Source organism: Coturnix japonica, chromosome 9 (genome assembly GCF_001577835.2).
Source record: "Coturnix japonica isolate 7356 chromosome 9, Coturnix japonica 2.1, whole genome shotgun sequence".
Classification (NCBI taxonomy): Eukaryota; Metazoa; Chordata; class Aves; order Galliformes; family Phasianidae; genus Coturnix; species Coturnix japonica.
The window spans coordinates 13764769-13783628 of NC_029524.1; the positions used below are offsets into that span (position 1 = coordinate 13764769).

Sequence of the window (18860 nt, forward strand, 5' to 3'; positions counted from 1 at the left end):
GGAAACCTATCTTGGATTATCGTAACACTCTGGAATTTCACCCCGAAATTTCTAGCTAGTCAAAACATTTAAACGACTCTGCAATGAAACCTTCGTATTTTGCACTTGGCCATGAGATGGAGCCCTCTGGGGTTGTTAAAAAAAAGGATGGATATTACTTACTGGTCCACTAAAACCCGCGAGCTGCGTGATCATCAGACACACAATGGAAATGATGAGTCTGGTGCGGCAGAAAATCCACACAACCCTTCGGAGAGAAGCATCGTCGGGCCCGTTTTCTTCCAGTTCTTCCTGCCACAATCTCTCCAGCCTAATAAAAACAGACGTCTTATGCTAGGAATCTTTTGCCACGAAAGAAGGTACAAGCTCACAGGCACTTCTTTGTGAAAATTCCAAGCGCTTCCCAGCTCAGAGCAACAATAATTCAATAATAAATTCAAGACAAATAAACACATGGTATATTCTGTGAGGTAAAGAGATGGCTCTGCATCTTGAGGTATCTATACTTAGTACAAACAGTACTAAAGAAGGGGACAAAAAGCAATGCATCAATGCATTGGTGTTTTCTTTGCCAACGCAATTCTTTTCATTGCTTGTGAACTTATAAAAAAAAATGAAACAAAAAAACCCAACAGATGTTTCTACCTTCTACAGTTGATATCTGAAGACTCGTGCCTTGACAAAGACCACACATCATCCATGAACAACTCCCCTTTCTTGTATGCTCTGCGGGCCAAAGGAGTGAGCCAGGAGAAGGTCATGCAGGAGAAAAGCCCAGCGTTATCAACAGGGTGCTGGTGTCTAAAAGGAGAAAAAATAAATCAGAAACAAATGAAAAGGCTCCAGGCAACCTGATCTAGTCATGGATATCCTGTTCATTACAGAGGAGTTCAACTACATGACCTTTAGACATCCCTTCCAACTCTAAGGATTCTACGATTCAATGAAAAGGAAAAAGAATTGTAAAGCCCCTAGAAAAACAAAGCCTCAAAGCCTCTTCCCTGTTCAAAGCACTCAGAGTTCCAAATGGCCCATGCAGGTCATACTGGATGAGCACACTCTGACTGATGCTGAAAACGTCAGCAGACCTACAGCTGCAATCCTACTTTGTACAAGGTCTGAAAAGCAAATGCTGTATCAGCTCTCCTGGAGCCTAAGGACTTACTTGGAAGTAGTCCGTATGGGTTTCAGCGCATTCAGGCCATGGTGGTATTTGCCCTTGTGATGCTCTTCGTCCAGCATTCTCAGCTGGGAATGCACGGAGGTATCCAGTGGAAGCCCCTCTGCACGAGCAGCTGCTTCCAAGGCATCCTGGCACTCAATCTGCTTTTACAAAAGAGACAGCAGAGTCAGAATTCAAAGCTGTGTTTGAAGTCCACAACTCCTGAATCCAGCAACCACGCACCTCTTCCTTCTTTAAGTCATTGCAACAACATCAACCACCATTACTGAAATGTTTTAGAGGACAGATTTAGAAGTCATGGAAGGCACAGACATTCTAGATCTGCAACAGACTGCTGTATTTGTATAATAAACTAGCACCAGAACGTTATCTGTGTGTTCAAAGGATAAATGGAGAAATTAATCTTGAATATTGCCACAGGATCAAAAGTTTCAGGAAAGGAAATACAATGGAGGAAAATGACAGAACCAGTTCTTACATCAGTTCTCTGTAAAATCAAGGAATCAATGCTCCTGCAGTGAAGTTAAGAGATTCATTCTTAATGAACTCCCCCCCTCTTAGTACAATTTAGATATTTCTATCCTCAGAAAAGTCAGATTACTTTTGGAATCCTATTAAACTCTCCTCAAAAACACCTTAGGTTGGACCAAAAGAAAAATACACACAGAATGGTGCATACTTTATCACATGCCCCGTTTTTTCCCTTTCTCTCTGAACTAAAAGAAATAAAGATGGTAATTCTATCTGCTCCCAACCACATTTCTCCATGGCTCAGCAACTCTATTAACAAACATTTCTAACACAAGAGTTATCTCAGGAGAGTCTTCCCATAGCCTCAATAAAATGCAGCCTTTAAAATCTAATCTAACAGGAGAAAGTAAGCAGCGGTGATATGGAGAAGTCAAAACTTCACAGAGTTCAAACAAATATTTTGAAGCTACATGTGGCAAAAGTAGAAGATAAGCTCGCTATCTCCACTTGCAAAGGGCTCGCTACTGGATCTGATGACTTAACGGACCATTTATTGCAGAGCCATGTTATCTGTTTGCTTTCTGGTTCTTTGAAATTTAGATACTTTGTGGACTCTGGTAGAAATCTTCCTGTCTGTCCCACAAACACAGATACAAGGAAATCATTACGTTCAGGCTGGAAAGGACCTTAGAAGACCAGCTAGCCCACCCCCAATCCCCTGAAGCTGCCCCTGTTTACCCTTATCGGTTGCCCTGCCAGGGAAAAGTTATTTTATTCCTTTGAAACTGACTCATAGCCTCCTAAAGACACAATACCCCCAAAGCCTTAAATGGTCATCATTAGCATTTGATTCCTAACCTTGTGTTATATAATTTGTACTAGAAGTGCTACCATTTTATGTGAGACTTAACCTGTGTTATATTAACCCCTAACTGTATAACACATTAACACAATTAGCTCCTATTTGCATAAAGGTCAAGAGCTGGAAAATGATAATGACGGCATAAATCTGCCCTTTATTTATTTAACCAAGTGCTTAAATGCTGCCTAAGCACAGTGTCAGCAGCCTATGGTCCTGGACTCAAAGAGCATAAGCCAAATCTAGAGCTGTAATTACAAAATTAGACAACAGAATGAGAAAACAGAGGAATATTACAACAATTTTAACATGTGGAATAACCCAGAATATGTAACACTTGGAATGGAAAGGCTTCACAATTCTTATTAAATTACCAACTCACCTTCTTACCAAATCTACACTAATCAGCAATAAAATGGGACCTGCCACAGATGTCTTAAAGATGTCTCAAAGGACTCTGCAGCAGAGGGAAGTTCTGCACCAACACTCTCGGATACTGCAGAGAAATTCACAGCCAGTTTGCCACAACACCCATTTACAAAAGCCCCATGCAGATCTACCCAAACATCCCATTTTGCTGACAGTATGCTACCAGTTCAGCTTATAATCCCTCTGCTGTACGCTGCTGAGAATACTCTGGGGTAGTATCACTACACACCTGCCCCTCTCTGCCTACATGCAAACTACAGGGAACAAAACCCTACCAGCAGATGTAATCTGCATTTCCTTGTACAAGGTCAACAAACTGCTCACAGTGATGGTAAGCACATACAACGATGCAAGGCAGAGCCAGAAATAGCAGCTTTTATAGACATTTCCTCCTAAGCAGGGAACAAGGGCATTTATTTTGGCAGGGCTGATGAAGCAGGTGAAGGAAAAGGAGGCAGCTGTGCTGCAGATATGAAAAAACCAGCAAGGTCACAGCCCTCTGCACAAGCAATCTCACATTTAGCAGAGACTGTGGCAACTTATTGGCTTGAAAATTGTAGCATCAGATGACAACAGCAAAACCAGACAAGTTTAAAGGCCAAACAAAGCAGAGTTTCCATCCATTACTTCTCTTGCAGAGAGAACTTGATTTATTTGCAGTGATCATGCACATCAAATCCCACCATACAATGAATGACTTCTCATCTTCCACAAAGCAGATCTTCCAGGGCTCAGATCACTACAGAGAAGGAGGAAAACCTCTTCTTCTACCTAGAGTTCTTCTAGCAAACTAGAGCAGACAAAGTTTTAGTCATTAGTGCTTGCAGCTGACACTGAATATCAAAGCTAACGTGGCTAATTTAACATCACAGTTAAAACTGGTTTATTCAAGCAGTAAAGACCCAAGTTGGCAATACAGCAGAATAGGAACTCCCACCTCTCCCATTTACAAGGTAAAGCTCAGCAGGCCTCCTCACTCCTACATTCAGGCTCCCAGTAAGATGAAGTAAGTGGGAAGCTAAGCACAGTATAGCTCAGGACCAGGCCAGTACATGCAGAAATGCTGAATCCACTGACTACCAGCCCTGCTCAGCAGTGCTTAGGATATCTTCTGTATTAGGACTTCAAGCAGAACAAAAACTTCATGTTTTAAGAGATCTCATTAAAGGACTGCTGTTTCTAAACAAGATTAGCTACTAGTTTTCATGGGATTGGGAAGGATAGGGCCAACTGATCCCAGTTAGCTTAAGAAGAACTGAAGTATGAGTCTAGGAAGCAACATTCTGAGGCATGTCCTCAGCAATTCTTCTATCTCCAAGCAAGTCACAGAACAACAGAACAGCTTGGGTTGGAAGGGAGCATCCAGTCCCAACCCCCTGCCATGGGCAGGGATGCCACCCACTAAATGAGGTTTTAACATCCCCAGAGGAAAGCTCTACAAGGCTTTAATACACCGCTTTCACAGGCAGCACAAGCCATTCCTAAAGTACCGTTGTCCCAGTCATCAGACCTAAGAGCATCTGAAAATGAGGTATTAGTGTCAGTGTGTGGGACTGCAAAACATTTGCTATTATCTGGTAAAGCAGCAAGTGCTCTTCTGACTTTGTATTCCATTACAGCAATTGCCCTCTCCTCCTTTCATTGGATCTGATGCAATATATGATCTACAGAATTAAGAGGATTTGCAGCATTAGATTCCCAGCCTACTCTAAGTATAATGCTATATGATACACTGCCTGACTAGAGCATGAGCTTTTTAAGACTAGTTTGGTGCATCATTCATCCATGACACATCTCCTGGGAGAAGAAACAGCAAGAAACAGGCAATGGGTGTGAGGAAGGAATCATTGATCCTATAGACATCTGCAGGCACTGACCACAGAGTACAGGCAGCAGCAGAATTCACATGCACTGACAGGACAGAGCCATCAGAGAGCTTCCAGTGCCTCAGAAGTCTAGTTACTACTTCCAAGATGGCTGCAGTGAACCTCCAGTTAGATCTCTCTCAGTAGTGCTTGTTGCCAATACGTAGACTACAGCCAAACAGGATCATGGTATGTATGTTTGTGATAAGGCTGAATACTGAGCATTTCTCTGCACAGAGTCCTAGCTGAGGACAAATATATCAGTTTATTCCAAGAACATTATTTATTTGGCCTTGCCCTTGAATTCTAGGGAACATTAGTGTTGAGGCAAAACAGTTTAACCCCTGCCCTGGAAAACCCACTTGTTCTAACAGTCCAAGAAATATATTGATGGCCATGTCACATTCACTTCAGTGTGATTTTTAGACAGCAGCTGCTGTGGATGCATCTGATTAGCAGCTGTTCAGGTTTCTAGCGTACATGAATCCACATGATGTTTTGCATTCAGAAGAGCACTCATGATCCTGTAAATAAATGACCTGGGATTCACTTGGATCTGAGCCTGTATGCTTCTAATCCAGCACAGGAGCTGCATAGCTCATGCAAGCCAATAGCAGGTGCCTGTTGAAGGAAAAAATATTGATCAGCCTGAACTGCGAGTTGCCACATAGAACTGCACACATACTCACGTGTGCTCTGAGCACAAAGCTGGGGAGCCAACTCCTCAGTAAGCAAACATACCAGCACAGCATGAAGATTTGGCTCCTGAGTCACTCAGGTAGGATCTATTACATGCTGAGATGTTCTTAGACTAATTAATCTTCAGTCAGGACACACCTTAGCTGGGTCACAACAGAAGATCTGCACATCAGGTCCAAGAATAGTCACTGAGTCTTAAAACTCAGCGTGCACCCTGCTCAACTGGCAAATGAGCCAGTAGGCCCAGAAATACCCCAGGGCTCCTAACATAAGTTGACTATGACACACTTTAAACCTTAGTCCTCAAATTAGACTAAACTAGACTGCTTGTGGAAGAAGCATGCAGTCAGACCTCAACTCATTAACACCAGGATATGAGCATTCACAAACTAACAGCCACCTCAGTATCTGAAAGTATCAGAACTGCCAGCAGAAGAGTTTTACTCATTTCAAGTCAGCTTCTCCATATCCATTAGACCATCCTGGCAATGCTCATAGATATATATTGAGTCTCCATGACAGCCACAGGGCTGTGCCAAGCATCCCACCATTTTAGAGATCTATTAACACAAGGTTTCTACACACCATGCTGCATTTGGTCAGATACCACACAAAATGTACTGTAGAACTCCAATGTATAGGAGCTACACATTCTGCATCACACCTTTCTGACAGTATATACCCTAAACTTCTCATTGAAAACTTCATCCTTGCAGGGATTAAGGCTGTCCAGCACTTCTTACAAGCACTGTCCACTAAACTCATCTATTAAAGCTACCTAAATTCCTTGCTACATCAGCTGCTCAGCTACAGCACCACCGAGAAGACTGTATCTGATCTGGCACATCTCCTCGTTAGTCATTAGGAATCACTTCATTTCATCAGTGCCCCAGATCTCATTATACGCCTGTACATGTCTCAGGTTTATTTCTTTAAATGCTTTGAGGCAACATTAACTCAACTTTATCACCTTCTACGCAGCTATGATTTGTGAAAATAAGGTATCCAATACTTCACTTGTGTGGGAGCTGTTATTAAGAGATCTTCAAGTGTGCAGACAGTATAATGGCAGCTGTTATAAGTTTCAGAAATAAACATCCAGATTTGCTCTGCTTTTGTACATGCCTTCCAGCACAGCCAAATACCACAGACATGGACAAGTCCAACCCTCTGCCAAATAGCTCAATTCAGTAGTCAAATAGCTTCACCTTTTCACACAGTGAATACTGATATCAGCTCAAGCTACTGCAGCTTTTAACTGCAGCCTCTGAGTCAGTCATGTAGCAATACCTTCCTGCGCAGAGCCTATGAGAACCTTCAGCCCACAAAAGCCTACTCAGGCAGCAATTCTTAGTTTTATTATGTTATGAAAATACAAAGTCCTCTAGAAAAAAAACGTAGCCCAAGCTGTTCTATGTCTCTGCAACTAAAAGCTTACAATTAAGCTGCCTCAAAGGCCTTCTCAAGGCACAAGGACCCAGGCTACAATCACAGCCCTATTTCTGAACATGTTCAGAGTTGTTCAAACACTCCAGATGTTGCAGAGGTTGAAAGCTAAAGATGATTTGACATTGGACAGCCCAATAGTGATAAATCACTTCAAGGCTATAAGTGCTTGAAGGATTTACATCAACTCCAGCGAGCTCTGATCACATTCTGTTGTCTGACAAAAGCTATCAAGGGCAAACCTGAAAAACAAGAGACCGAGATGAGGACAGGAATATTAGCTGGGATTCTCAAAGTTAAAGTCACAACATGTTTTTCCTGCATGTTTCAAAAACATTAATTAGTGCCATAGGCTAAAGTTTCAAGAACTGAGTTTTCAGGTACTGTGCATTGTGAGAACACACCTCTCATCCTTTTCTACTGTTCCAAATGTAATGGGCAGGGGAATGAAGTAGACATTTGCCTTCTACTCCATCAAAAACACACACAGAAGGCTCCATTTGAAACTGGCCTACTCCAAAACTACTTTCAGAAGAAATTATTTCCCTTCCTTATCTGTCATTTTATGCTATATTATATGGACACAATGAGGTCTCACCCTGCTCCTCAGGGCACGCTACTTCTGTTAGAAGAGCTACAATTATTTCAGATACAACTGAAGAGCACAAAAGTGTTTGGGAACAAGGAGTCCTAAAAGTACAAGTAGAAATCACTATTTGAAAGCATCCCTTGATTTTCACTCACTGGTAACGTAATAGCATCTTACAAGTGATGTCTACTGATTACAGCGCTAGGCAGCAAGTGCACCTAGAAGTTATCTTCATTCTAAAGAAGAATGCCCAATTAAGTCTGGTATTATCGGTTGGGAACATGTAGTTAACACCCCCATTTTATAAGCTACATTAAAGTCTCCAACAATGACCTAAAAATCAAAAATCAGACCGCAGATGCTTATTCATGAATAAGAACTGGGTTTTTTGAATTTCAGTTCCAGAGTGCCTAACTATTTCAGAGGCCCACATTTCTATAGCAACATCCCCATTAAGCACCAGGAAATGGGAGATCTACTTATGCTGCAGCATAATTTCAATTATTCCAAGAAGCCAGTTTGAAAAGCTCCTGCCTTTCAAAGAAGTGATTTCTAAAGTTGTGACTGAACAGCAGTTGAGTTTCTAAGAAGTGAATTACAAGTTCTTTTCCATTATGATCATGAACACCCACTAATAGCCTTCTTTCAGCAGGAAACCTGAACACCACTTGTCAAGACAGAAAGGACTTACATAAGACGTCTTCAGCTTTGTTCAGATAAAGAGCAAGGTACATGAAGAGGCTTTATGACCTTGGCTTGGTAGTCAAACCAGCCTCTCACCTACCAAAGTCTTTTAGAGAATCAATCCACCTTGTCCACTTGTCCATATCAAAATGCAGCAATACAGGCAACAACAGGAAAGTGAAGTCAGGTAATTCTCGTACCCTGTGAGGAGTGGTCACCTCCAGTGGCCATTAACCAATGCTTTTGAGCATGTTCCTTTATCCACTCCACAAGGTATTATGCAGTTTTACCTTCTTCTATGATATTCATATGCATCACATTAATAAGAACACTACCTTATGCACTACGATACCATAAAATAGCCCCATACCTTCATGTCAGATTAAGTTAGTGGTGAAATTACTGCCTTAGACTTCTTGCAGCACCAGCTTGTTGCTGCTATACAGATCAAGCTTATAGTTTGCTATCTCCTGGCCAAGCTAGCTAAAAAACCTCCTCTAGGATTCCTACAAGAAAATTAAGAGTATTAAGAGCTCTTTGCTTGGTGTGCTGGACTCAGTTGCCCAGATGACAAAGTCTCAGCAAAGCTTAAGCCCTCCATCTGCACTGCTGTGGTCCTACCCTTCTTTCTCATGTCAGCTCTCCACTGGGTTCAGAGAACAGCATGTACCAACACGTGCCCAATAAACCAGCTTAGGCTGACCCAGCCCCGGGGTTCATAAAGGATCAGGTACTAAAGGACACTCATTTTCCCCTTGAAGCACTGGTTAGTGTCTAGTCTTAGTAACGCCACACCACATACACATCCAACCCTCTGGTTTTATGTTTGCTGCCTTCTTTTTTTAATGTCTTCAAATAAACAGAAGCTGTTACTTACATACATCATGCAGTTTAGACAGTTCCTCTTCACTCAGTGCAGCCCAGGCAAACTAGAAGGTCGGACATCAACAAGCTGCAACATCTACCTTTTGTTACACACCTGGACTTGACTGCACAGGCAAAGGTCAATCTTAAACTGAGTCTTTACTTACCTTTATTAAGGAACTACGAAGCATCCTAAGTGATAAGGCTAAGAATACAGGAACTAAAGCTTATTACACACTGAAAGGAAGAAGCTTGGTACATGCTAATGCAAACATGTGATTTTGATACAGTGTTACAACAACAGTTCCTCACCCTTAACCTGGGTATTTTGCAAGTAAGCAGGATTTAATCTCGCTGACATTCAGCAACAAATTCGGTGCTGTTTGTGTTTATTGATTATAAGCATCCAGGCTGCAGAGTTAGCAGAAGAGAACAGTTTGAGCTCAAAGTTAATTCAAACCTTGACAACAAGGAAGGAGACAACCAGCAAGTAAAATAACAGACCCATCTGTGAGTACTTACCATTAATAAGGTAACAGTGTTCATTCTTCTACTCAAGGAAAAAAGCTCCAGGTAAGAACTGTCAGTTAATTATAACTATATCAGCTACTTTCCTGCATGGTACAGAATCTCTGCTACACAATCAGTTACCTGAGACTGTCACCCTGTAATTACAGGCACCAAGCCTGGTACAGGTAGGAAATATAACAAGGCTACAACAGCCAAGTGAAGCTGATCTGAAGGCACCTCCAAATCAGAAGCTGTAATGCCACACCGTGCGTGTATGTAGGAATTGTTCTTTGTTAACCCTCAAAAAGATAAAAATGCTGATTTTATTTCTCTCACCTGAAAGGTTCATTCAAACACATTTGCCAGCTTTTAGGATTCTGTCCTCAGAAGTTAAAGTGGGAAACAATTAAATGGTGCAGACCAACAGGGAGAAACAGCACACCACAATTACTGTTAACCCTCCTCCCACTGCCTGGGAATCAAAGCTGCCACCAATGGCATCACCGTTGTCATCATTAATTTGACAGAGCAGATTTGCTACTGGATGATGTCCACTGGATGCCAAGCCGATGACATTAACATAACGAATGCTGTTAAGAAGCTGCACTGTGACTCCAGAGGGCTCCCAGTTCTGCATCACTGCCTGCTTTAATGCAATCACTCTGCCTTCCTCTGCACATCACCAGCAAGAGTCTGCTGAGTCATAGAGCCTGTAGGGACACCGGGAGCTGCAGGGCCTGCGACTACAAACAACCCAGCTCTGCTTTGCTGCAGAGCAAATCACCCCCATCTCAGAAAACAGCAGTGCAGCACTATTAGCCTGCATTCAAAACACACGCGGCCAAAACCTTTAAGCCTCGATCAAACAAGGTAAATCTAATCTGAAGGTGGCTGCATCTCAGTGTCCAGTACAATGCAGCAAAATTTAAGCCTTCAAACAACAAAAGAAAAGCAAACAATCTTCAGTTCCTCTATACAGATACATTAAGTTCCCCCATTTCCAATGCTTGCAGACTAGGACTGCCACAGGTAGATCATATGAAATAGGAACAAGCACCCTGTCATTGGGAAAATCTCGACACAGACAGCATTAACCTCAGCTTCAGTTAGATAATAACACTGCAGTGGTTTTCGGAAGGTTAGGAACAGCGCACGCAAGAAAATATTTCCATATTTAGACCAGTTAATAGCATTAATTTTCAAGTGGCATCAGATAATTAGTCCTAAACATCTTCCACCAGTTTAGGGGTTTCCATTTCAATGGACATCTATCTGCCCTCCAGCACTCAGGTAGTAGTGCATACACTCCCTGCATACACTCCCATAGTGGGAACAAGCTCCACATTAAGTGTTTAAAACACCACACAAGCTTTAAGCCAGTGGTTATTTCAAGACTCATTCCTCAATTTAAATTAGAAGTAATTATGACTGCACCACATTAAGTGTACATATGCATAGGGAACAGTTTCCCATCTGGATGTTAGTAATCCACACTGAATACGAAAGAACTGTGCTATTAAAGCTCGACATCTGCTTCAGAAAAGTAATCCTTGAGGAAAACATGCCATGATTAAGATTTTTTTCTTCCATTGCCAGCACTGAACGGTGTGTGATTTAAGCTGAGCCATTCGCTGTTCTTACTTGGTTGTGATGATCCTCTAAGTACAAAAGCTTGGATTCACATCAAGATCTCCATGCTAGAAATGCATTCTATTTCTAGTCAGTGACGTTTAAGTTGAAAACGCTTACTAAGCACTCACATTTCTTAAAGATAACTCCAGCACTCCTTGAAATGACCTCTTCCACACAAAAGAGAAGCTTCATTGACCTTCAAGGCAGTAAACCTATGCAGAGCTGGCACAGCACAAGGGGTTGCTGCATGTAATTCGATAAGCAGAGACAGCAAAACAAGCAAGAGAGAAATTAAACTGACCTGGTGTTTAGCATGCTGAAATTTCGACCCCTCCTGCTCATCGTGCTGTACCGAGTCAGCCCTCTCCCTCACACTCCTATACCCAGGACTGGGTATGATGTACTCTTTTCCGATGTCGATGTCTTTCATCTTCTGTAAACGCCAGGGTTTACTGCTGTGTTTGCACCTGGGCAGCCTGGAAAGGATCAAACAGCACTTTGTTAGATGGAACACCCAACACCTTAAAACTAGCTGAGTCAAAGCGACTAAGGAAAAGTAAAGGAGAGGAGCTTTATTACAATAAGGCTGCAGTAAGTGACCGCAACGTCCCATAACACCAGCTCCTTCTGAACTAGTTCAAACACACCCTGAGGTGCCTATAAATGGTACAGAGGCACTGGGTGCACTGAGCACAGCCACAGTCCCCCCTCAGAACTACGATTATGCAGCTTAACAGATTAAATAACAGAAACGTGGAGTTAAAGCCTTGAGAAACCACGCTCAGCTCAACCCTCCCTACAGCCCTTCATTAACACCGATAATTACTGCATCCCCACGGCTCACCGAGCTCTGAATAACAAATCTCCCTATGCACACATTGCACAGCACCATGAGTCATCCCACGCACCACGGAGAAAACACTCCTTCTCTATAAAACCATTTGCTCGCTCCAGTGGCCTGAGCCAGCATTATATATATATATTATATATATATATATAGGGCCAGCCCTGAGCGCTGCCTCAGCCCACGGCCCCACTGTGAGGCCTAAAGGGGGTCAGAGCCCCACACGGAGCCACCTCCCCCACCCCACGTAGGACACGGCCCGCACTGCGGACACCTCAGCGCCCCACACAGGGACGAGGGGCCCGACCCTCCTCGCAGTGCAGGGAGCGGCCCCACCCCCGCACTGAGCCCAGCCCCGTCCCGGTACGGCTCGGCCCGGTTCCGCTCACCTCCCCGCTCCGCCTGCCCCCACTGCGGCTGTTCCACTCAGCGCCCGCGCAGCCAAACAACATCCCTTATAGCGGTTCCGGCGTCCCTACGGCGCACGCGCAAAGAGGAGGGCGGGGCCTAGGCGGCCGCTCCCGCGCAGCGCCTCACGGGAAATGTAGTCCTCTGCGCGATGGCTGCCGCCAGGTGTGCGGCAAGCTACGGACTACACTACGAACTACACTTCCCAGAATGCCTCGAGAGCGCGACCGCCATCTTTCTCCCCCCCTTCCCGCGCCCCGCCCTGGTCCTGCCGCAGCGTGGGGGGTCTGGAACGTTCGGCACGGGAGCGATGAGATGCGATGCAATACAATGCAATGCAATGCAATGCAATGCGATGCGATGCAATGCAATGCGATGCAATACAATGCAATGCAATGCAATGCAATGTAATGCAATGCAATGCAATGCAATGTAATGCAATGCAATGAGATGCAATGCAATGCGGTGCAATGTAATGCGGTGCAATACGATGCGATGCAATGCAATGCAATGCAATGCAATGCAATGCAATGCAATGCAATGCAATACAATGCAATGCAATGCAATGCAATGCAATGCAATGCAATGCAATGTGATGTGATGCAATGCAATGGGATGCAATGCAATGCAATGTGATGCGATGCGATGCGATGCATGGTGATGCAATGCAGGGCGATGCAATGCGATGCAATGCGATGCGATGGAATGCGATGTGATGGAATGCGATGTGATGCAATGCAATGTGATGCAATGCAATGTGATGCAATGCGATGCAATGCAATGTGATTCAATGCTATACGATTCAATGCGATGCAATGCAGTGCGATGCGATGCAATGCTATTCAATGTAATGCGATGCGATGCAATGTGATGCAATGCGATGCGATGCGATTCAATGCAATGCGATGCATGTGATGCAATGCAATGCAATGTGATGCAATGTGATGCAATGCAGTGCGATGCAGTGCAATTCAATGCAATGCGATGTGATGCAATGCGATGTGATGCGATGCGATGCATGGCGATGCAATGCAATGCGATACAGAGCAATGCGATGAGATGCGATGCAATGCAGTGCGATTCAATGCAATGCAATGCAATGCAGTGCAGGGCGGTACCCCTTGCACTGCCTAGCTTTGTCCCCCGCTGCTGGTCGGGCGGTGATTTACAGCCTTTCAGCAGCGCACAGGGGGAGCTCCCCGCTCACAGGCTGTAAATCAGCCCCTCAAAGCAGCGTCGGTCCGTGCTGCCATCCCCTGTCCTCGTGTGACACCGCCCCGCCTGCAGCTTCACTCCGCCGTCTGCCTGTAGGGCTTTATGTAACCGCTTTTCCACTCCCACCGCTCGCAGCTCTATGGAATGAATTGCACGGAGACGTTCCCGTGCTGCAGAGCGCCGGGTTCAGCATCTCAAAGCCGAATTTCTCTGCCCAGAGCCGCCGAACGCTGCTGTTATCTACAGTGAGAGCAGATGTGATGGGCAAAGAAAAGATGAATCCTCTCCTTTATTGACCTGATTGAGGCAGGAGTTCATAAATCGTACAATCTAAGAACTGAGTTAGAAGGGATCCTTAAAGGCCGTCTGCTCCAGCTCCCCTGCAATGCACAGGGACACAAACAGCTCCATCAGGTTGCCCTGAGCCTGGTCTGGGGTCAGGGATGGTGCAGTGACCTGCTCTGATGTTATATCTGCTGGCCTTGCTGTGACAGTGTTTGGGAGCAGAAGTGGTGCCGCTTCCCTTCCCTGCTGCCCATGTTGGCTCTGAGCCTTCACAGCCCAGCTGCCACCGCTCCCCTGCTCTCAACACCTCCAAATATCCACGGCTCTGCAACAGATGCCTTTCATTGTTATGTAGGTGTTGACCATCCTGCCCTATTTTTGCAGCATTTCTGCTTGTCAGAGTGCAGGAGAGGTGCAACACGGATTAAATTTGGGCTGTAATTCATCATTCGGGTCAGGAGAGAGCACGGATAAAGTTCACCGTCTTGTTTCATATGCTGTTTGTTTTGGGCTTTAGGAGAGTAAAATAGAAATAAGCAGCAACAACCAACATAAACCTGCTTTATTTTTCTTATAGAGAGAAGCTTTCAGAGCTGTTGCAATGATTAAAGCGTAATCCAGCACAGAAAACCAGTTCAAGGCAGTTCATATCTGCGCTGATGGTTCGATCTTTCTTCCACAAACCTGATGATTCAGAGGGCAAGATCAAGCCAAGGGCAAAGCATTGCCCAGAGAGCAGATGTTGAGGCAGAATTCTGCACGTTAGCGAGTTGTGTGGCTCCTACAGCTTGCTCCACACCCACAGTTAATGAGTAATCGATGGAAATCAGCAGCATGGGTTGCAGCATGGGTTGAGGCAGAGCCTGTGAGCTCTTGCTGGTGTAGTGAGGTGATGGGCTGGTTATGCGGCTGCTTATTTGACAAAGGCAGTAGAAAGGCCGAACAGTGCAACAGTAAAAGGCCAGAGCATGACAACATTGGAGGCTGGGACTCCACCACTTGGCTTTGGGAGCTGTAGCCATCAGCTGATTGTTAGTTATTCGGGGTCTGTAGATGTGGAGCAGCAGCTTTGGTTGCTCTGCAGCAATAGGAATGGGAACTCATCTCACCTAGAGGTGCAGCGTTGACCCCAGAGGTGGGGACACGGCCTCTCAGAACAGTGTGCTCAGATCAGGATGTTGATTCTGAAGCTGCCAGGGCTCTGCAGCAGTGGTGGTAACCAGGACATGACCAGTGTGACCTTCCCTTTGGCTCCCAGGATGGGGTCAGTTTGTCTCCATGTACAGGCAGAACTCACCCTCTGTGCCAGGCAGGCACCACCTCTTCCACCATTGGGAGAGCAAAGAGTGAACCATGAGCTGGGCTGTGGGACACCCAGAGGTTTGGGACAGAGCCTGGGCCTCAGAATGGGTCAGGCAAGGTGAGGCTTGCAGTGAAGAACCCCTGAACAATCTGAAACCTTTGGGCTGTTTGCTAAAGCTACAGAAATCCCAGAATGGGGAAACATATGTCTGGAGCAGGTTTGCTTTGCTAAATGGAGCAGTGTCACATGCCCGTCCCACGTTCTGCATTCAGGCAGTCCCCAGGCAGTTTGCAGCCTCTGATAGGAAAATTGCTGTGTGTGATCAGGGCTCCATCAGGTCAGCTGGAAACAAAGCACTGTGCTGCCACGTGCTGCAGGGCAGGGATTGGGGTGGTGCTCAAGGAGTGGCAACGCTTGGGATAATAAACCCAGCTTAATGCTGACAACCAGAGACTGGCCCAGCTGTGGTTCCAGGACAGAGAGCACAGCACTGAGGGATGTAAGGATGAAAAGCACCAGCACCACGTCCTGTAGCGTGTAGTTCCTGGACAGGATGATGCTGAACCAGCAGCTTTTTCCATCATCCCACATGTATGACACCTTAATCCCATGGCTCAGTTTCCCATCTAAAAGACACAACTGCTGGAAACCATGTGAGAGAGGCAAAGGAGAGTTGCTGCGTATAAAAAGTAGAGCAAGGTCCCAAACCACTGCTGTGAAGAAAAACCTTCGCCATCAGTGAGCAGCACCAGGTTTCCTCTTAAAGGCAGGAGGCTGAACCAATGGCAAACTGAAAGAAAGCAAAATAACCTGTTGGCATTTTCAAGCAATCAGACCTCATTGTCTGAGCGAGGTAACATCAGCCACCATCTGCTCCTGCTCAGAAATAACAGCTCTTCTTCCTGCGAGGGGAAGAACAGCCCCAAGTGCTGCCTTGTGAATCCTGGTGCCAATGCTTCTGTCTGTACAAAAAAGCCAAGGCCTGTTCTGTTTCCTCTGATCCTTTGCAGCATTTTACAGAGGAAAGAGTTGGTTTAAAACACATTTTGCTCGTGAGCAGACACACAGGGACAGGGCACAGTTCAGACTAAGTTTCTGGCTGAACTCCAGCCTCACCTGTGGGTAAGATGCTGTGTCTGTTAGCAGCTGTAGGAGAGCTGAGCTGTGCCTGTGCGTGCAGGGACCCATGCTCTTCTTGCATTAGACTTGAGTCAGCTCGGTTGCATTGCCTTTGGGCTCATCTTATTTCCATACCTACAGCACATGCTGTGGCCAAGCATGCAGCATCATGTTCCTGCCCTGCAGAGCTCAGCTCATCTCAGGTGACAGCATCAAGCCAGAAGCAAGTTTGATAACTTCCAGGCCTAGGAATCAAATGTTATGATTGGCGATTTGACCAGTGCTTCATTCCATGTTCAAAGGGTGAAAAGACATAGAAATAATGCATCTTTCATCAAAGCATGTGAAGTAGTGCTGCAGCTGTGGACATGGAGAAGCTGCTCCCAGGGACAACCCAAGAGGTTTGATTTCTTTCTGGTTTCCACATATTCTGTTTTCTTTGGTACTGCTGCAACTTGAGCCAGCACTTCTGCACTGCCAGGAGAAGGTCATCAATCAGCTGCTTCCTTCTGCTTTTCTGCAACGTTATATTTTGAAATATATCCCTGACAAACTAAAAGAACTGTTGGAGTGATTCCATGGGAAACATCAGTACAGTAACCAGATCTGTAGTGTACAACATCTGTCAAGATAACGTGACCTCTCGCTGGCTTTGATGTGATGGAAGCAGGCTGCAGAGCTCTCCCTGAGAAAGTTCCCCTTCTCCATATCTTAAGGCAGCCCCAACACAAAGCTTTTCTAAAACAAAATGAGCAGCGGGGTGGAAACATGAAGCCCCTGGGATGGGGAGCTCTGAGACACAGGCCTCTACTGCAGAGAAACCAGCTGTGTGGGGAAGGAAGGGTTACAGGAAACGTGGGCTCTGCTCTGAGCAGCACATTGGGAGCTGTGCCTTGATCAAAGGCTTCTGGCAAAGGGCTGCCTGGGAAGTGGGGTTGCCTCCTTCCCAAAGCAACACATCTGGGGCTGCAGCAGGCAGCAGAGGGATTCCTTCTCCCCCAGCATCCCCTCCAAGTAGGGCCAGGGCTGAACTCCAAGGGGATGCTGCAGGAGCCCTTTTCCTCCCCTGGAGGAGGTGAGAGATGAGGAAAAACCTTGTCCTCTGCACAGGAGATGGCAAGCAGCCCCAGCTCTGAACAGAACAGCAAGAACAGCGCAGCATTTGTACACAGTATAGGCTGGGAGAGAGCTGGAGCCAGCCAAACAGCTCTTCAAATGAACTCCTCAACCATCTTGGCACTTTAAATCCAGGGAATTCCCTCTCTGTCACTGTAGCCCTGACTTGGCACCAAAAATTTCCCTCTCATGGTGCAAGTGACACCAGACCCTGTCTCCATAACACTCTGACGTTTCCCTGCCAATCCCTCCAGTCCCAAGGCCATATTGTCAAGCTCCCTGTCTTGCTTGACCCTTTGGCTTTCCAAATGTATGGCAACTGTTGAGTCACAGCCTGAACCACTGATAAAGCACCTGGGGAAAGAGCCCAGTCAGCACAGGTGAAGGCAATTCATCTGTGCAACTTGAAGGGGTGGAACCTGGCTGCACTTCTCTTAGACCTCATTTAAGGACTGGCTGCCGCTGGGTAAGTTTCTATGATTGGAATCTTTCCTGTGAGCCTACATCTTCAGAGATGGGTGAGCTCTTTTCCTTTGTAACACCATTCCATTTGTGCTAGCTCTTTTGCTGTTATAGTCCTGTATCATACTTCCACTGTGTTAATCTTTCCAACTGTAGCACCAAAGAAGATGCTTTTTTTCACTCTGGCTCAGCCTGCAGGTTGCTTCCTACCAGCTGTTGCTCCAATTCTGAAGGGTAAAACCTCTCTGAAGTGACTTCACATGTATGCCTGGTGAAAGCTGTTCTGCTTTAGGAATCTGCATGGATCAGAGCTAGAAGAGGGTGTGTTGAGAAAACAGGATTCATGTGCCTTCAGACCTGGGGGGAACCCCTCAACTCGTGGTCTGACCACTTCCCCAAAAGTGATCTCCCAGTGTTGTGCAAAGGAAATCCTCCTCCCCGTGACTGGGAGCACTGGTTCCCATAATGGCTCCAGCTGCGTCCCCCTGATGGGAAACCCATCTCATTCTTCAGCCTTGAGCAGCCTCTGGGGTCACACGGGGTGGCTGCCTCCAGGATCATCTGCCAAAGCCAGATGGCTGCTGACTCATATCCCCCAGACAGGGTGTCCTTGCTGAGAAGTGAGGAGGAGCCTGTGCCTGGAGCCCTGTCAGTCTCTGAGTGACCAGCAAGGTGAATCAACAAAGGATGGAGCCAAAGCACAAGCAGCAGTGTCAGAAGAACACCAGGTAGAGCACGGTTACCTGCACGAGTCTGTTTGTCAGCTGGATGTGAGTACTGTCACCCAAAACTGCTGCTCCTTGGGAAAGCAGCTGGTGAGGGTTGATGGAAGGAACGTCCTATGAGATGAGGCAGGGCGTCCCATCATACAGGCTTT

The 18860-nt window shown here is 45.7% G+C and overlaps 1 protein-coding gene across 3 annotated transcripts in view; it reads right to left on the reverse strand.

The window, feature by feature from the left end:
* The window catches only part of ABCC5 (ATP binding cassette subfamily C member 5), a 35078-nt gene extending 22486 nt beyond the window's left edge, over positions 1 to 12592 (reverse strand). For 2 of the 3 annotated variants that reach the window (XM_015871571.2, XM_015871570.1), the window contains exons 1-5: positions 12465 to 12592; positions 11533 to 11707; positions 1166 to 1326; positions 646 to 801; positions 163 to 310 (exon numbers count right to left, since the gene is read on the reverse strand). In XM_015871571.2, the coding sequence (XP_015727057.1) occupies positions 163 to 310; positions 646 to 801; positions 1166 to 1326; positions 11533 to 11661 (594 nt within the window). In that variant the 5' untranslated portion in view covers positions 11662 to 11707; positions 12465 to 12592. The remainder of the gene's footprint in view (positions 1 to 162; positions 311 to 645; positions 802 to 1165; positions 1327 to 11532; positions 11708 to 12464) is intronic. The other variant, XM_015871569.2, reaches the window with a different exon arrangement.
* Between the last annotated feature and the right edge of the window lie 6268 nt (positions 12593 to 18860).